Below are 17301 nucleotides of genomic sequence, written 5' to 3'. Positions count from 1 at the left end.
GCACCTCCTGCCTCTACTCCTCATCGGCATTTCTTCTATACAAACTCTAGGACTGTCAGCAACTCCTGAATTATTTTCATTCATGGTTGAGCACCCAGCATATGTCAACTACTTTTATGTACATTAATGTCATTTACTCAACCATTCATCCAGTTTTTCTCCCCAGAATAAGCTTCTTAAGTGCAGGGCCCTAGGGTCTTAATTGGATTGAGTCTGTGTGTTGAATGAGCAAATGAAGAGCGAATGAAGGAGACAGAACTGGCAACTAGGATGGGCAGAGGTGGGGGCACAGGGAAGGAGGCACCTTTGAAAAAGTTGACGGCAAAGCCAGCTTTGTTAATGGATCCATCCGAGACGAACTTGAGCCAGAGGCGGCTGGACGTGCTCTTGATGTCATCCGGCTTCTCGTAGCCACAGTAGCGCCCAATGAGAGTGCTGCTCTCGCTGTGCCCATCGCGCACCTCCAGGTAGTCGTAGGCACAGCTGTCGTGGCGCTCGATCTGGAAGCCCAGGACGGGGGGTGGGTCGTTAGCAGAAGGAGCTCTGGCTGCCAGGGACCCAGCACCCAGCAGCCTGCAGAGAGCTGGGCTGTCCCGGAGGCAATGCGGGATCAGAGGGTGGGATCAGAGGGTGCCTGACGCACCTCGAAGGACTGGAACGTGAGGCCCACGTGGAAGCCTTCGGACACCTGGATCCGCCAGATACACACTTTGCTGGGCCGGTAATCATCCGGGTAATTGGGTGATTGGATGTGACCATTGTCCTTTTTCACATCACCCCCGCAGATGGCTTTGGGGGCACAGGGCGAGGTGGGAAGGGGAACTTGGTCAGAATCCGCCCCCCCGTCGTCCTCCAGCCCTTCCCTCCAGCCCCGGCCAACCCTGCTGTTCTCTCTGCTTCCTCGTGGGCCCTCCCTTCTAGTCTCCTCTTAATCTTCCCCCTCCGGGTGCCAGCAAGGAGTCGTTCTACGAGGCCAATGAACCTCATATCTGATCCCCCTCCTCTTCACCCTTCCTCAGTACCTTCATAGATGGCAAAGAAGCCCTTTCCAACCCAATTGCTGCTGCTGCGGAATTCAACCCAGAGGCGGCTGTCGGTGGAAACGATGGGCTCGGGGAGCTTGCCCCCACAGAAACGGCCTACACAAACAGTGTGGACAGATGAGCAATGAGAGCCACGAAGAGAGTTCCCCTCCCCCTCCTGACACCATGCCTAAACCTCCAGGAAGCCCACCCACCACTGCGGCGGGCTTGCGGCCTCTGTCCTAGTCTGCGGCAGCCCCAGCACAGTCTTCCCAAGAGTCCTTTGAAAAACCCTGGAGGCACCTACCAGCTGGCACACACTCTGGGGTGGCACAACCACTGGGTGGCCTGCATTTAGCCCAAGCTTCAGCTTGGCTTTGAAGAGCCGGAGAATAGTTCTTAAGGGACAGGATGTGGGTCTGTTTCTCCCAGCAAAGGCAGACCCTCACAATAAGTGTATGTGTGTTTTATTTACTTTTTTACGTGCATATTACCATCATCACTTACCTCTTCTTATTTGATCTCCATACAAAGAGGTAAAAATTCACAAGTGAACTAAGCTTTGGACATTATAAAAATGCTTTCATATACATGTTTCCGTTTGATCAAATGCCTAGTATGCACCAGCATCCTAAATAAATTCCAGAATCTGAAGACTAGTCAGAAAATGTCTCTTTTGGAAAAAACAAAACAAAACAAAACAATGAGAATCAACACTAGTGGGTGAGACTGGCCATCTGTGCAATTCTTTGTAGTTAAGAATTTATTAGGGAAAGGGACGTCAAGATGGCAAGTGAGACGCTCAAGTTCCATCCCCTCACAGAAGCTTTAAATAACAAGCAAAAGCTGTCAGAACCATCTTTCTCAGAGCTCTGGAAAATAGCTAAAAGACTGCAGGGACAGGGAAAGTGCCAACTCAAGAAAAAAGCAATTTAAAAATTGTAGGCTGTCATGGTGCCCCTGCTGGACTCTCCAGTCCACTCACTGAATTGGTGCAGAGCCAGCTCGTACTCCCAGGGCAGATCCCTGGTCCCAGTTCTACAGGGAGCAAAGTAACACTTGTGCATGTACTAGGGTGCATGTATGTCTGTGCCAGTCGGTCTCATGGTAGTCTGAAACACTGAGCCAGGAGGCTCGTCACAGGCTCGCCATCCCAGAACTAGCACTGCATGGAAAGGTGCCTCACGGGGCAGCTAGAGTGCTTTAGGACAATGGTCAACTCATAGCTTCCTGGGGCAAAGGACCGCCGGCTGTGGGACATACTGTGCAGCATCCGGGAAGAGGAGGAAACACTGTTTCCCAGGGGAAAGGAATATCAGATCCATGTAAACAGAGGAATACCTAGAGCCACACGTGCATGTCCAGGACAAGACACATGCTCAGAGAAGAACGGGGAAGACTTTATGCTTTCACCCCAGGCTGTTCTTTAATCTCATTGTTAGACAGGTTAAACCCTGAAGGCTGGCAGGCCAATCTACAAAAACAGGGAAAGGTTTTTGTGTGTGTGTGTGTCTGTGTGTGTGTCTGTGTGTGTGTTAGTTCCTGGCACTCAAGTATCATAACACTAGCTGAATACAAACTAAAGGAACAGACACCCCAGTGACTATATTCCAGAGATATATTAAAATGCTAAAATGTCCAGTGGGCAACAAAAGACTGCAAAGCATACAAAGAAATGGGAAAAAATGGCCCATGCAACAGAGCAAGAAAAAACAGAAAAAACACAAATAACTAAAATCAGAAATGAAAAAGGGGACATTACAACTGACTGCACAGAAATAAAAAGGCCTATAAAAGGATACTATGAAAAACTGTATGCAAACTTATTAGATAACCTAGATGAAATGGACAAATTCTTAGAAGAACACACAAACTATCTACATTGACTGAAGAAGACATAAAAGATCTCAACAGACCAATTACTAGTAAGAGATTAAATCCATTATCCAAAACCTCCCAATACAGAAAAGCCCAGGTCCATAGGGCTTCTCAGTGAATTTTACCAAACATTCCCAGAAGAATTAACACCAATTCTGCTCAAACTCTTCCAAAAACATGAAGAGGGGGGTACACCCCCTAATTCATTCTATGAGGCCAACACAGCCCTCATACCAAAGCCAGATAAAGATACCACAAGAAAAAGAAAATTATAGAACAATATCTCTTAAGAATATAGATGCAAAAATAATCCTTAACTTTAAGTACTAGCAAAACAAATCCATGTTAAAAGAATTATACACCATGATCAATTGGGCTTTATCCCAGGAATGCAAAGGTGGTTCAATATTAGAAAATCAATTAATGATTTTCTTTCCCCATTAATGAAATTAATGAATTTCATTAATTAACATTAACAGAATGAAGGAAAAAGTGACCATCTCAATTGATACAGAAAAGGCATTTGACAAAATCTAGCACAACTCCTCGATAAAACACTTAGAAAACAAGAAACAGAAGGAAACTTCTTCAACATGATAAAGGGCATATATGAAAAATCCCCAGCTAACATCATACTCAACGGTAAAAGATTAGAAGCTTTTCCTCTAAGAACAGGAACAAGACAGCGATGACCCGGGTAGCTAGAGCAAACAGGCAAGAGAAAGAAATAAAAAACATCCAAATTGAAAAGGAAAAAGTGAAACTTGCCCTATTTGCAGATGGCATGATCCAAAATACAGAAAATCCTGAAAAATCCACAGCAAAGCTCCCAGAAATAAATGAATTCAGCACAGTGGCAGGTACAAGAGCAACACACAAAAAGCATTAGTGTTTCTACACTAGCGATAAACAATCAGAAAAAGAAATCAGGGAAAAAAAATTCATTTATAATAGCAACTAAAAGAATCAAATATCTAGGAATAAACTTAAACAAAGATGTAAAGGACTTGTACACAGAAAACTACAAAATATTGCTCAAAGAAATCGGAGAAGACCTAAATATATGAAAGAATATTCCCTGTTAACGAAATGGAAGTCTAAATATTGTTAAGACGTCAATTCTACCCGAAGTGATTTACACATTCAATGAAATCCCACAAATTTCCAACAGCCTTCTTTGCAGAAACGGAAAAGCCAATCACCAAATTTATATGGAAGGGACATCCTGCCTGCCGCAGCCGTGGGGGCTGGGGACAGGCGCTGTTTGGATGCTATGTACAGGCTCCGCTCTGCTCCCGGTGCAGAAATTCACAGACAAACATGAATGGATAACAACAGAAAATGGTACTGGAACAGTGGGAATCAGCAATTTTGCACAGGAAGCTTTGGGAGATGTCATTTACTGTAGTCTTCCCAAGGTGGGGACAAAATTGAACTAACAAGAGGAGTTTGGTGCTTTGGAAAGTGTGAAAGCTGCTACTGAACTTTATTCTCCTCTAACAGGAGAAGTAACAGAAATTAATGAAGCTCTTGCAGAAAATCCAGGACTTGTCAACAAATCTTGTTATGAAGATGGTTGGCTGATCAAGGTGACACTGAGTAATCCTTCAGAACTTGATGAACAAATGAGTGAAGAAGCATATGAGAAATACACAAAATCTATTGAGGAGTGAAAATGGAACCTCTAAATAAACTAGTCTGAAACAATTTAATCGAGTAATATTTTAAATTACTGGTGGATAGAAATTTATAATAGCAACTTTTAGCAATACCAATAGGAAAACAGAAATTACTTGTATCAACTACGCTACTGAAAGAAAATACCCCTTAACTTTCTAATGAGAGCAGATAAAACAATTTGCATCCTTTTCACATCACCAAGTGATATAGACTAGGATCTAGTTATTATATTCAGAATCCACAAAATTATCTGAGGTAAAAACTACTTACAAAAATTACGTATTTCACAGGTAAGATTGTTATCTTAACTCTTACATAATATTGTAACTTGCTTACTTCAATTCCTGGATTTGGGTCAAAAATTAATGATATTTTCTTTGGAAATAACTGGGAGTGGATATAAGTTTTTGTTGGTTGTATAGTATCAGGTAAGGAACAGTACTGTCTTAATTTTGCAATGTACCACATCTGCTGGTGCCATTTTCATACAGTGAAGCAACAGCCTTGCAGCAAAATAAGAAATGCTTTAATAACAATAAAACATTCAACTTCTCAATTAAAAAAAAAATTATATGGAAGGGTAAGGGGCCCTGAATAGCCAAAGCCATCTTGAAAAAGACAAATGAAGTTTGTCACACTTCCCGATCTTAAAACTTATTACCAAGCCACAGTAATCAAAACTGCGTGGTACTGGCACAAAGACAAACATATAGACCAATGGAATTGAATTGAGAGTTCAGAAATCAACACTTGTATTTATGACCAACTGATTGCCCACTCAATGGAGAAAGAATAGTCTTTTCAACAAATGGTGCCAAGAAAATTGGATGTCTAGCCTCAAAACAATGAAGGTGGACCCCTACAACATAACCATATACAAAAATAAACTCAAAATGGATCAAAACCTAAATATTAGAACCAGAACTATAAAACTCCAAGAAGAAAACACAGGGAAGCATCTTCAGGACTATGTGTTAGGTAATGAGTTCTTAGACTTTACACCCAAAGCACAAGGAACAAAAGAAAAAATACATAAATGGACCTCATCAAAATTTAAAACTTTTATGTGTCAAAGGCCTTTATCATGGAAGTAAAAAGACAACTTTCTCAATGGGAGAAAATACTTGGAAACCACATACCCGGTAAGAGTTCAATATCCAGAATATAGAAAGAAATCCTGAACTCAACAGCAAAAAGACAGACAACCCAATTTAAAAATGGGCAAAAGACTTGAATAGACATTTCTGCAGAGAAGATATACAAATGGCCAAAAACACAAGAAAAGATGCTCAATATCATTAACCATTAGGTAAATGCAAATCAAAACCACAATGAGATACCATTCCACACATACTAGAATGGCTACTATTTAGAAAAAGAAAGAAAGAAAAACTACAAGTGTCAGAGAGATGTGGAGAAATAAGAACCCTCATTCTTTGTTAGTGGGAATGTAAAATAGCACAGCCACTGTGGAAGACAGTTGGTGGTTCCTCCGAAATTCAAGTATAGAATTACCACATGACCTGGCACACCCACTTCAAGGTATATACCCAAAAGAATTGAAGGCAGGGAATCAATCAGATATTTGCACACTGATGTTCATTGCGACATTATTCACAATTGCTAAAAGATGGAAGCAACCCAAGTGTCCATCAGCTGATGTGTGGATATACATACAATTAATATTATTCAGCCATATAAAGGAATGAAGTTCTGATACATGTGACAACATGGATGAACCTTGAAGACATCATATTGAGTGAAATAAGCCAGACACAAAAGGACAAATATAGTATGATCTCACTGATATGAAATAATTAGAATATTCAAATTCATAGAGTCAGAATCTGGCATATGGTTTACCAGGGGCCCAGATGGAGGAAGGGAATAGGTAGTTAACGCTTAATTTGCACAGAGATTCTATTAGGGTTGATGGAAAAATTTTGGTCATGGATGGTGGGGAAGGTAGCACAATATCCTGAACATAATTAGTAGCACTGAATCATATATATGAATGTGGTCAAAAATAGAAATTTTACATTGTATATATGTATGTAAAATTAAAATTTAAAAAACAAACTATAGGACTGTACAACAAACAGTAAACCCTAATGTAAACCATGGATGATAGTTAATAGTACAATTACAGAAATGGTCTTTTATCAATTGTAACAAATGTACCACACTACTAATGCAAGTTATTAATAGGGTGGTATATGGGAACTCTGTTTTTTTATTCATGATCTTTCTGTAAATTTACAACTTCCCTAATAAAAAAAAGGCAAAGCAAAAAAAAAAAAAAAAAAATACAAGAAAGATCTCAAATCAGTAACCTAGTCTCACACCTGGGGGAACTAGAAAAAGAAGAGCAAACCAAACCTAAAACGGCAGAAGGAAGGAAATAATAAAGATTAGAGTTGGAATAAATGAACAAATGAAACAGAATAGAAAACATTAGAGAGAATCAAAGGAACCAAAAATTAATTGACAAACCTTTAGCTATACTGACAAAGAAAAAAAGAGCGAGGACACAAATTACAAAAACCAGAAATGAAAGAAAAGAAATTACTCCCTACCTTTCAGAAAGTAAATGGATTATAAGAGGATATTATGAAAAATCATATGCCAAGTGGTGGGGTGAATTACATACCCCACTTTAGACACATTCTTAATCTTAATCTACATTCCTGAGTGTGAACCCATTGTAAATAGGACCTCCTGAAGATGTTGTTTTTAGTTAAGGTGTGACCCAGCTGAATTAGGGTTCTTAATCTGATTACTGGAAGCCTCAGAAAAAGCAGCTGGCTGTCAACAGAAACAGGAATTGAGAGAAAGGAGAGGACATTGCAATGGGGGGGGAGGCAAGCCAAGGAACCCCAAAGATTAGGGCAAGTCAGTACCACGATGCCACAGGCTCTGAGGAAAAGCAAGCCTTGCTGATAACTTGATATTGGTTCAAAACTGTGAACCAATAAAATCCCACTGTTTAAGCCAACCTATACTGTATGGTATTTGTCATAGCAGCCTGACAAACTACGACAATAACCTGGATGAAATAAACAAATTCTTAGACCCACAAATTACCCAAACTAACTCAAGAAGAAATAGAAGACCTCACCCAACCAATAACAAGTAAAGAGACTGATTCAGTTATGAAAAAAAAAAACCAACAAAGAAAAGCCCAGGACCAGATGGTTTCACTGGTAAAGACAATATCATTAAAATACTAATACTACCCAAAGTACATTCCCAATAAAAATTTCTACAGCCTTCTTTGCAGAAATGGAAAAGCAAATCATGAAGTTAATATGGAAGTAAAATGGGAAATGTTATGTTATGTGTGTGTTAACAATAAAAATTAAAACAAAAAAATTCATATGAAAGGGCAAAGGGCTCTGAATAGCCAAAAACATCTTGAATAAGAAGAACTGAGTTGGAGGACTCACATTTCCTATTTCAAAACCTATTACAGAAAGCGGCAACACAGTGGCATCTGGAGCTGGTGATCCTTTGGATGCTAAGAATGGGAAGGCCCCCTTGGCTCAGCGCATCGATCCAAATCGGGAAAAACTGACTCCTGTGCAGCTGCAATTCATGCGGCAGGTGCAGCTTGCCCAGTGGCAGAAGACTTCCACAGCAGTGGACCCATAACCTTGTGTCCAGCCTGGGCATTGGGGCTCTGGTACTACCTATTTATGGTTACACCTTCGACTCGGTGTCCCAGGAGCGTTTCCTAGATGAGCTGTAGGATGAGGCCAAAGCTGCCTGAGCCCTTGCCCTGGCAAGGTCGGCAGGCCCCTGATCAGAATGGGCAGCACCCACCTCCTGCCTGCTGGGGCCCTACACAATGTGGATGATGTCTCATGTCCCTTGTAGAAAATGAAGCCTACTCACAGCATCGCTGGCCTTCCTACTAACCTTGGATGGAGACTGAGCCCAAGAAGGTAGGAACTTACACATCTATTGGTCCTGAAGGGAACATTGCCCACCTCACATTCACTGTGTGCCATGACTGAGCCCTTCTTGTAGTTTGTTTCCTTGTTTGATGGGTGTGCAACCCTGGCTTTTCCCATGCTTTCTGACTTTGTGGTTTGCCCAGGGGCACAAATGTGGTCAAGCAGAGAATAATAAACTTAGTCATATCTCCGGGAAAAAAAAAACCCAAAACTTATTACAAAGTTACAGTAATCAAAACAGTGCGGTACTGGCACAAGGACAAAGAGAGTAATGGAATTGCATTGAGAGTTCTGAAATAGACCCACACATCCATGGCCAATTGATTTTTGACAAGGATGCCGAGTCCACTCAATGGGGAAAAAATAGACTCTTCAACAAATGGTGCTGGGAAAATTGGATACCACAGGCAAAAGAATGAAAGAGACCCCTACTTCACACCATTACAAAATAACTAAAAATAGATCAATGATCTAAATATAAGAGTTAAAACTATAAAACTCTTAGAAGAAAACAAAGGGAAGCCTCTTTACGACCTTGTGTTAACCAACAGATTCTTAGACTTTGCACCAAAAGTGCAAGCAACAAAAGAAAAAATAAATTGGACTTTATCAAAATTAAAAACTTTTATGCATCAAAGGACATTATCAAGAATGTGAAAAGATAGTAAGTGTTCAATATCCAGAATATATAAAGAACTTCCTACAAATCAACAATTAAAAGAAAAACAACCCAATTAAAAAATGGGCAAAAGCTACCCCCTACATGGGACCTGACTCCCAGGGGTGTAAATCTCCCTGGCAACGTGGGACATGACTCCTGGAGATGAATCTGTACCCGGCATCGTGGGATTGAGAACATCTTGACCGAAAGGGGGATGCGAAATGAAACGAAATAGAGCTTCGGTGGCTGAGAGATTTCAAATGGAGTCGAGAGGTCACCCTGGTGGACATTCCTACACAACTTTTTAGGTTTTAATGTATTGGAATAGCTAGAAGTAAATACCTGAAACTACCAAACTCCAACCCAGTAGCCTTGACTCGTGAAGACGATTGTATAACAACGTCGATTACAAGGGGTGACAGTGTGATTGTGAAAATGTTGTGGATCGCACTCCCTTTATCCAGTGTATGGATGGATGAGGAGAAAAATGGGGACAAAACTAAATGAAAAATAGGATGGGATGGGGGGTATGATTTGGGTGTTCTTTTTTATTTTTATTTTTTATTCTGATTCTGATTCTTTCTGGTATAAGGAAAATGTTCAAAAATAGATTGGGGTGATGAATGCACAACTATGTGATGGTACTGTGAACAGCTGATTGTGCACCATGGATGACTGTGTGGTATGTGAATATATCTCAACAAAATTGAATTTTAAAAAATGGGCAAAAGTCTTTTTCACTTTAATTTTTATTCTTGTTATTTTTGTGTGTGGTAATGAAGGTGTCAGGGATTGATTTTGGTAATGAATACACAACTATGTAATGGTACTGTGAACAATTGAATGCATGCTTTATTTTGTATGACTGCAAGGTATGTGAATATATCTCAATAAAATGAATTTTTTTAAAAAATGGGCAAAAGATGTGAATAGACCTTTCTCCAAAGAAGACATATAAATGGAATGGCCAAAAAGTACATGAAAAGATGCTCAACATCATTAGCATTAGGGAAACGCAAACATGAGATACCATTTCACACCCACTAGAATGGCTACTATTTTAAAAGTGGAAAATAATGTTGGCAAGAATGTGGAGAAACAGAAACACTAGTACATTGTTGATGGGAATGTAAAATGGTGCAGGCTCTGTGGAAAACATTTTGGCAGTTCCTTAAAAAACTAAACATAGAACTATGATATGACCTGGCAATCTTACTCCGTATATCCCCAAAAGTAGTGAAAGTAGGGACTCAAACAGATGATTTGTACCCCACTGTTCACAGCAGTGTTGTTTACAATAGCCAAAAGGTGGAAGCAACTCAAATGTCCATCAACAAATAAATAGCTAAACAAACTGTGGTATAGATAGGCACTGGAATATTATTCAGCTGTAATATGGAATGAAGTTCTGACACATGCTGCAACATGGATGAACTTTGAAGACATCATGTTGAGTGAATTAAGTCACATGCAAAAGTCAGATTGTATGATTCCACTTATATGAAATACCTAGAATCTGCAAAGTCATAGAGGCAGGAATAAAGTGGGGTGGGGGGCATGAGAACTTATAGCATAACGGGTACAGGGGTTTCTGTTTGGGGTGATGGAAAAGTTTCGATAATGGATGGTGGTTGAATAGCACAGCATGGTGAATGCAAATAATCCCACTGAACTGTATGTTTGGGAGTGGTTGAGATGGGAGAATATCCTGTTGTATATATGTTACCACAATTTTAGAAGAGAGAGAGAGAGAGACTAAAAAGACAATGACAATTAAATACAGTACATGATCCTGGATTGGATCTAATAATGAAGGAGAAAATGCCCAAAAGGACATTATTGGGACAAGTGAAAAAGCAGAATATAGATTGTTAGCTTTACACCAATGTTAAATTTCTTGAACTTGATCATTGTATCTAATGAGGTTACTTAAGTGAATTTCCTTGTTCTTAGGAAGCAAACCTGAAAATATTAAGTGTTCAAGAAACATGATATATACAACCTACTCTCAAGTATTTCGAAAATGATTAGATAGATAGATAGATATAACAAATGTGGCAAAATATTAAAAGTTAGTAAATCTAGATGTCTGCGTAGGGTGTTTATTGGAGTTCTCTGTATTGTTTTTGCATTATTTTTGTAACTGTCCTGTAAGACTGAGATCATTTCAAAATAGAAAAATTATCTTCTAGGCATGATTTGTGTGTTTTTAATAAGATTGGGTGTTTCCCAACTTTGAGCAAGAGACAGAGGGTGCTGACCCAGGAATGTAAATTATGAAAAAAAAAAAAAATCCTGCCATCTTGGAAATGGTAACAAGTCCCCAGGCAGAAGTGTTGTAATGATAGATGCTTTGGGTGAGTAATAAGAAATATTTGAATATAAGAAACTGAAAAAAGAGAGAGAGAGAGAGGGCTACCAGGAATTTGTTAGCCTGCTTCAGGCAGTCTATGGGACAAAGGGTTCTAAGGCTAATAATGAGCTGTCCTGAGCTTCTTAGGATTATGTTCAAATTGGAGAAGGCTAATTCCTATAGCTCTTCAGGCTTATGGAAATACTCTTCAGGAACATTTGATTCACTTTGCCCTAATCCTATGTTCATTAAAGCACCTTCTGTTGTGTGATTTTGACCCACTTATCCCTTATTTAGTCCCCCGACGACCACCATGGATACAGAATCTTGTGCAAACAACCACGGGCCACCATGCAGGGGGTGTAGCCCTCCCGGGGTCAGTTTACAGACCGACTTGGGGGCCGCACTGTGGGCACCCCAAAGCCAGACCTTACAGGCAGATAAAACAGAACCTCTAAACTGCCCAGATGAGAGCCTGGAGCTAAGGGGATGCCTCAAGGCCCAGCACAAACAGCCTGCCCGCCTCTCTCCGTTTCTGTCTGCTGCCTCCCACATGACAGCCACCCTCCGAGGGAGGCCTGGAAGCTCGCACCCAGGAAGGACCCTGAGGTCCCGGTGGGGGAAGGCACCTGCCCAAAGTCACACGCCAATCAGTGATGGAGCTGGGACTACAACAGGAGCCCTGATTCCCACGCCAGGATGTTGCCCCTGGCAGAGTGTTGGATCCCAGAGAAGAGTGAAAGAGCTTGTGACGTGAGGAGCCCTGAAGAAACCTTCAGCCACACAGGAGCCAAGAGGGTGGACTGGTGCAGTTTACCTCGGAGGGGCGCCTTCCTCCAGAAGCCATCTCGGACCTCCACGTAGTCGTACCAGCACAGGCGGCTGCGGTACAGATCCATGGACGTGAAGTTAAGAATGATCTAGGGGAAATGGGGAGAGGAAGAGGGTTACACCGCTCCCCACATCTCGCTGACCTTTCCCACCAGCCACAGGCCTGCTCCCCACCCACCTGATGCTGGGCAGCTTGCCACGGGTAATGGTGAAGGAGTGCCAAAAAGAAGCTCCTGCACGGAAAAGTCACTCCTACCCAGGCGCCGGCTGGTTATGGTCAGATTTTTTTTTTCATTCATTTTATTGAGATATATTCACATACCATGCAGTCACATAAAACAAAGCATACATTCGATTGTTTACAGTACCGTTATATAGTTGTGCATTGATCACCAAAATTAATTTTTGACAGTTTCATTACCACACACACAAAAATAACAAGAATAAAAACTAAAGTGAAAAAGAACAATTAAAGTTAAAAAAAAGAACACTGGGTGCTTTTTTTTTTTTTCTTCCCCCATTTTTCTACTCATCCATCCATAAACTAGACAAAGGGGAGTGTGGTCCATATGTCTTTCCCAATCACATTGCCACCCCTCATAAGCTACATTTTTATACAATCGTCTTCAAGATTCATGGGTTCTGGGTTGTAGTTTTATAGTTTCAGGTATTTACTGCTAGCTATTCCAATTAATTAGAATATGGTCAGATTTTTTCTGAGCTATCCCAGGCCAGCCCTCATTTAAAATGACGGTCTCTCTGTTCCCATCACAAAATATAGCATTTTACTGATATCACTCCAGTAAGGAGACATTGCTTTGGGTTAAACACCTGGTGGTCAACTTAAATAATAAAATTCATGGTATCTGGGGGACATGGAGAGTCCTGGGGGGTCTGAAATGGAAATGAAGTGCCCAGAGAGGAGGGACAGAAGGAAGACAGGCTGAGTCACCACTCATCACATATTTATTGAGTGCTTTCTCTAGTCGGGGTGTTGTGCTAACTGTTGAGGGGATACAAATCCAAATCCTTCCCTTGAATGAGTTGAAGACACATCCCCACCTTCAAGGAGCTTATAACTTAGACAAAACATTGCATGAAAAGATCACTTTGTGAAAAAAAACTTAGACCATATTCCCCTGGGCCTGGGTTTGAATTTCAGCTCTACACTTCATTTCCTGCTGTGAGTCCTTAGATAAATGACCCCATGCATGAACTCATTCCATTCTCTTAACTCTTAAAGGCTCACTCAATCCTGGAGGAATGGTTGACACCTTGGTAAGTCCCAACTCTCCCAAGCAGGGTGGCATACTAACAGGTAGAGAAGCACACTTTGCAGAAGGGCGGTTTTGAGTGAGCCCAACGCTTGTTGTACATTCAGAGTTCCAACAAGTAGGAACTCTGGAGCACAGCTCACCCTTCCCTGGGCCACCAAAACCCGCTAGGTGTGGGCAGAGGAGATCTGATGGCCTGAGGGGTGAACCAGTGCGGGGCTGGCTGGGTTCCCTGCAGGAGGAGAGGTGCAGAATGGAGGCCAGAAGGAAACAGATCCCAAGGCGAGGCTGGCAGTTGCTGGTTGTAGCCAGGGTCAAGGTTAAGGTTGTGGTCAAGAGCTTCTAGCTCACTGTCACTCTCTTCACCAATGCTGTCACAATCCTTTGTGGCTTCAATATCCACCTAGACTATCCTTCCAGTTTTCTGGCCTCCCAGTTCCTTCACTTCCTGTCACCACCCTGTAACCCTTCTCAGCCACACCCTACCACATCAGATCCTCGACCTTGTCTTCATCAATAATCATGTACCCCCTCCACAATCTCAATTTCCAGGACCCCACTCTTCAACCCTGACCTCTCCCCATCTGTCCTACCTCACTCCCTCTGGTGCACTGAGCCCAACAATTCTTCCAGTTCACTGTGACCTTCAATTCATTGAGCCTACAGTATTTTCTCTGCCTCTCACCTCCCTCCTGTACTCACATCTCTCCTTAACCAGCTTAGAGTCGCTGGTCCATCTCTTTTCTTTCTTTTTTAAATTTATTCATGAGTTTAACTATCCTTATGTTTGGAGAACCTTTTAACTTTCAACTGTGATACACTTGATATACAATTGAACAGGATCGCATTTTTGAAAATTTTTTGGAAAATGTATAGCACTATCTTACTCTTTATTATTATTATTAATCATTATGATCATCATGGAGTTTGTATTATCAAATGACAAGCCTGGTCATTTTGAAAAACTGAAGTTGAAAATCACTGTTCTAGCTCTTGCTATGGAGCCAGACAGTGTCTCATCATCTGATACTTTATCTTTTTAGAAAACGACTATGATCACAGGGGAAGCAGCATCAAACCACATCAAGGCAAACCTTTTGATCACCTCCTCGAATACAACCTCAACTCTCTTCTGCCTCTTTCTCTCCATTGTTCTCACCTGAAAACTACAACTTTAAATCCAACTTTCTGCCTACCCCGCACCTGCACCAGACAACAAATGTGGCTAGAGAAAAACATCTAAGCATGATGATGGTCTCCCTTGAAATTCAAGACCACTAAGCTCTACTGGGTCTTCGTGCAGCCAGGCAAAACTTCCACACTACCCTCCTCTCATACCTCTCCTCTTTCCTCAAACCTCCCACACCCTGTTCTCCTTCTTCATCAGTTCTAGCCCCACCATCGTCTCTTTCTGGGATTAATTCAAAGTCTTTGCTCTTGACCTTGCTTCCCTACCATGGAACAATCTCTCTATGATATAAATTAAACCAGGCCTGTCCTCTGCTCAAAATCCCTTACTGCATGTAACTTCAGAGTAAAACCCAAAGCCTTCCCACGGCCTCTAAGGCCATTTACGATCTGGTCCCCTTTTATCTCTCTGACCCCATCTCCCACCACTCTCCTTGCTTATTCTGTTCTGTCCGGCCAATCTGACATGGCTGTTCCTTGGACCCACCAAGCAGGCCCCTGCCACAAAGACTTTGCCCTTGCTGCCTGGAAGCTCCTCCCAGCTATCCACCTAGCGTGTTCTGTTGGTTTCTGCTTCAGTGTCACATGACATGAACAAGGCCTTCCCTGACCTTCTCATATAAACCACCATCCCCACGCCCACTTCACTCCACTACCTCCTATTGCTGTGGCTTTTCCAGCCTGCTTATCATCATCTGTCCTTCTGTGCATTCACTAGTTTATCTGCTTGTCGGTCTCTCCCCTACCCCACACCCAAATGTAACTCTGAAGGAAGGAACTTGTTCTGTTTAATTCACTGTGGAATTCCTGGTGCCTTGCACGTAGTAGGAACTCAATAAATACTTCTTGAATGAATGCATAGAATTTTGCTTCTAAGAAATCTATGCTATACTTGCCCAACAATGTAAGATATTTATTGCAGCATTATTAGTAATAATGAAAACATGGAAAAACTTAAATTACGGAACGCCAAGCAGCCATGAAAATGACCGAGGTAGATCTGCACGTGCGGACGTGGAAAAGATGACCACGATTTATTGTTCAGTGAAAGACAAGTTGAGGAGACTATATAGTGTGTGCAATTCCTTTATATACACACACAGACACCCAGATACATAAAAGGTTCTGGGACACACCAAAGTGTCACCAATGGTTCGTCACCCGTGAGGAGTGGGATTTCAAGGAGGATCGGGGGGAAAGTTCACTTTTTACTTTATACACTTCTATATTGTTTGAAATTTTTACATGCGTGTATCATTTTTATATTTAGCAAACAACAAAAATATCTTTCAAAGAGTTGCTGCACAGAAGAAGGAATGCTGAGGACTGAGAGAGGAAACAACCTGGCTCATCCAGGGAGGATACATTCAGACCCTCAGAAGGAGAAACCATACCAGTCAGCAGAACCTCAGAGGGCCCACCCGAGACACCCCCATCCCCACCCCCAAAAGGCAAGAGGAACCTAAGGTTACCTCACTCAGGAGGAATGGCCAGCTGGCTGTTAGGGCCATCCTACCGGGAGGCACAGCCTGGCTAAATTGAGACCGGAGGTGTCTAATTAAGAGTTGTAAGGACTGCTGTCATGTGGAAACAGCTGTGCTCTAGAGGCAGGAGCACTGCTCCTTGCCAAAGAAAATAGGGCCAGTTCTGCCACTTTTTGGCTCTGTGGCTTTGGACTTGTCACTCGACTTCTTTGAGCCTCAATGTCTTTGAGAAATGGAAGTCATCCTAACCACTCTATTGGAGAGTCACGAGGCTCGAGAGACTGGGTATAAAATCTCCCTGTGTGCCCAGCATGCAGGAAGTAATCATCACATTTGTTGGATGTTCTTGGGGAAGAAGCAAGAAAACAACTGGCTTCTCATTTCCAAGGCAGGAGCTGCAGAGGGCCGTTTAAGCATGGAGACCCTCAGAGACCCCCTGCCCAGCTTCAAGTCTGGCCTCACTGTGTGATCTTAGGCATGTCATTTAACCCCTCTGTGTTTCCATTCACTTATTTGTAGATAAGTGCCTGCCTTACAGAGTTGAGGTGATTTAAATTAAATGTGTAGGGTTTGCAACAGAGTATGGCACGTGGTAAATTAATCTCCTTATTATAGTTGAGTCTGCTTAAGATATTGTGATATTTGAAATGGTTAAGACCAGGCTGGAAGTAGAGTGAAGCAAAGGAGGCATCTGGGGAAGCTGACCAGGGCTTACTTACATAATAGATTAAGAATACAGAAGTAATGGCAGCTAATATTAATTAAATTCTCACTCTGTGCTAGGCACTGCTCTAAACACTCTATGTATATTAACTTGTTTATTCCTCATGGCAACTCCATGGGGAAGTACCATTACTAGGCCCATTTTACAAATGGGGAAACAAAGGCACAGAGAGGTTAAGCAACTGCCCCAAGATCAAACAGCCAGTAAGTAGCACAGCCGGGATTCAAATCCTGGTACTTTGGGTCCTAAA

At 41.8% G+C, this 17301-nt stretch overlaps 1 protein-coding gene and 1 pseudogene across 4 annotated transcripts in view; one reads left to right on the top strand and one right to left on the bottom strand.

Annotated features, from left to right (window-relative positions):
• Positions 1-17301, bottom strand: part of BMP1 (bone morphogenetic protein 1) — a 48808-nt gene that overhangs the window by 14785 nt on the left and 16722 nt on the right. For all 4 annotated transcript variants that reach the window (XR_005213324.1, XM_037812928.1, XM_037812925.1 and 1 more), the window contains 4 exons: positions 12368-12470; positions 1023-1139; positions 644-789; positions 305-500 (listed from right to left, as the gene is read on the bottom strand). Coding sequence is in view for 3 of the 4 variants with exons in the window: in XM_037812928.1 (XP_037668856.1) it covers positions 305-500; positions 644-789; positions 1023-1139; positions 12368-12470 (562 nt within the window). In the remaining variant the exon portion in view is untranslated. The remainder of the gene's footprint in view (positions 1-304; positions 501-643; positions 790-1022; positions 1140-12367; positions 12471-17301) is intronic.
• On the top strand, positions 1809-8382 carry LOC119516957 (annotated as a pseudogene).

The sequence above is a fragment of the Choloepus didactylus genome, chromosome 20 (genome assembly GCF_015220235.1).
Source record: "Choloepus didactylus isolate mChoDid1 chromosome 20, mChoDid1.pri, whole genome shotgun sequence".
In the NCBI taxonomy this organism is placed as follows: Eukaryota; Metazoa; Chordata; class Mammalia; order Pilosa; family Megalonychidae; genus Choloepus; species Choloepus didactylus.
This window is presented reverse-complemented; position numbering and strand designations above follow the sequence as displayed.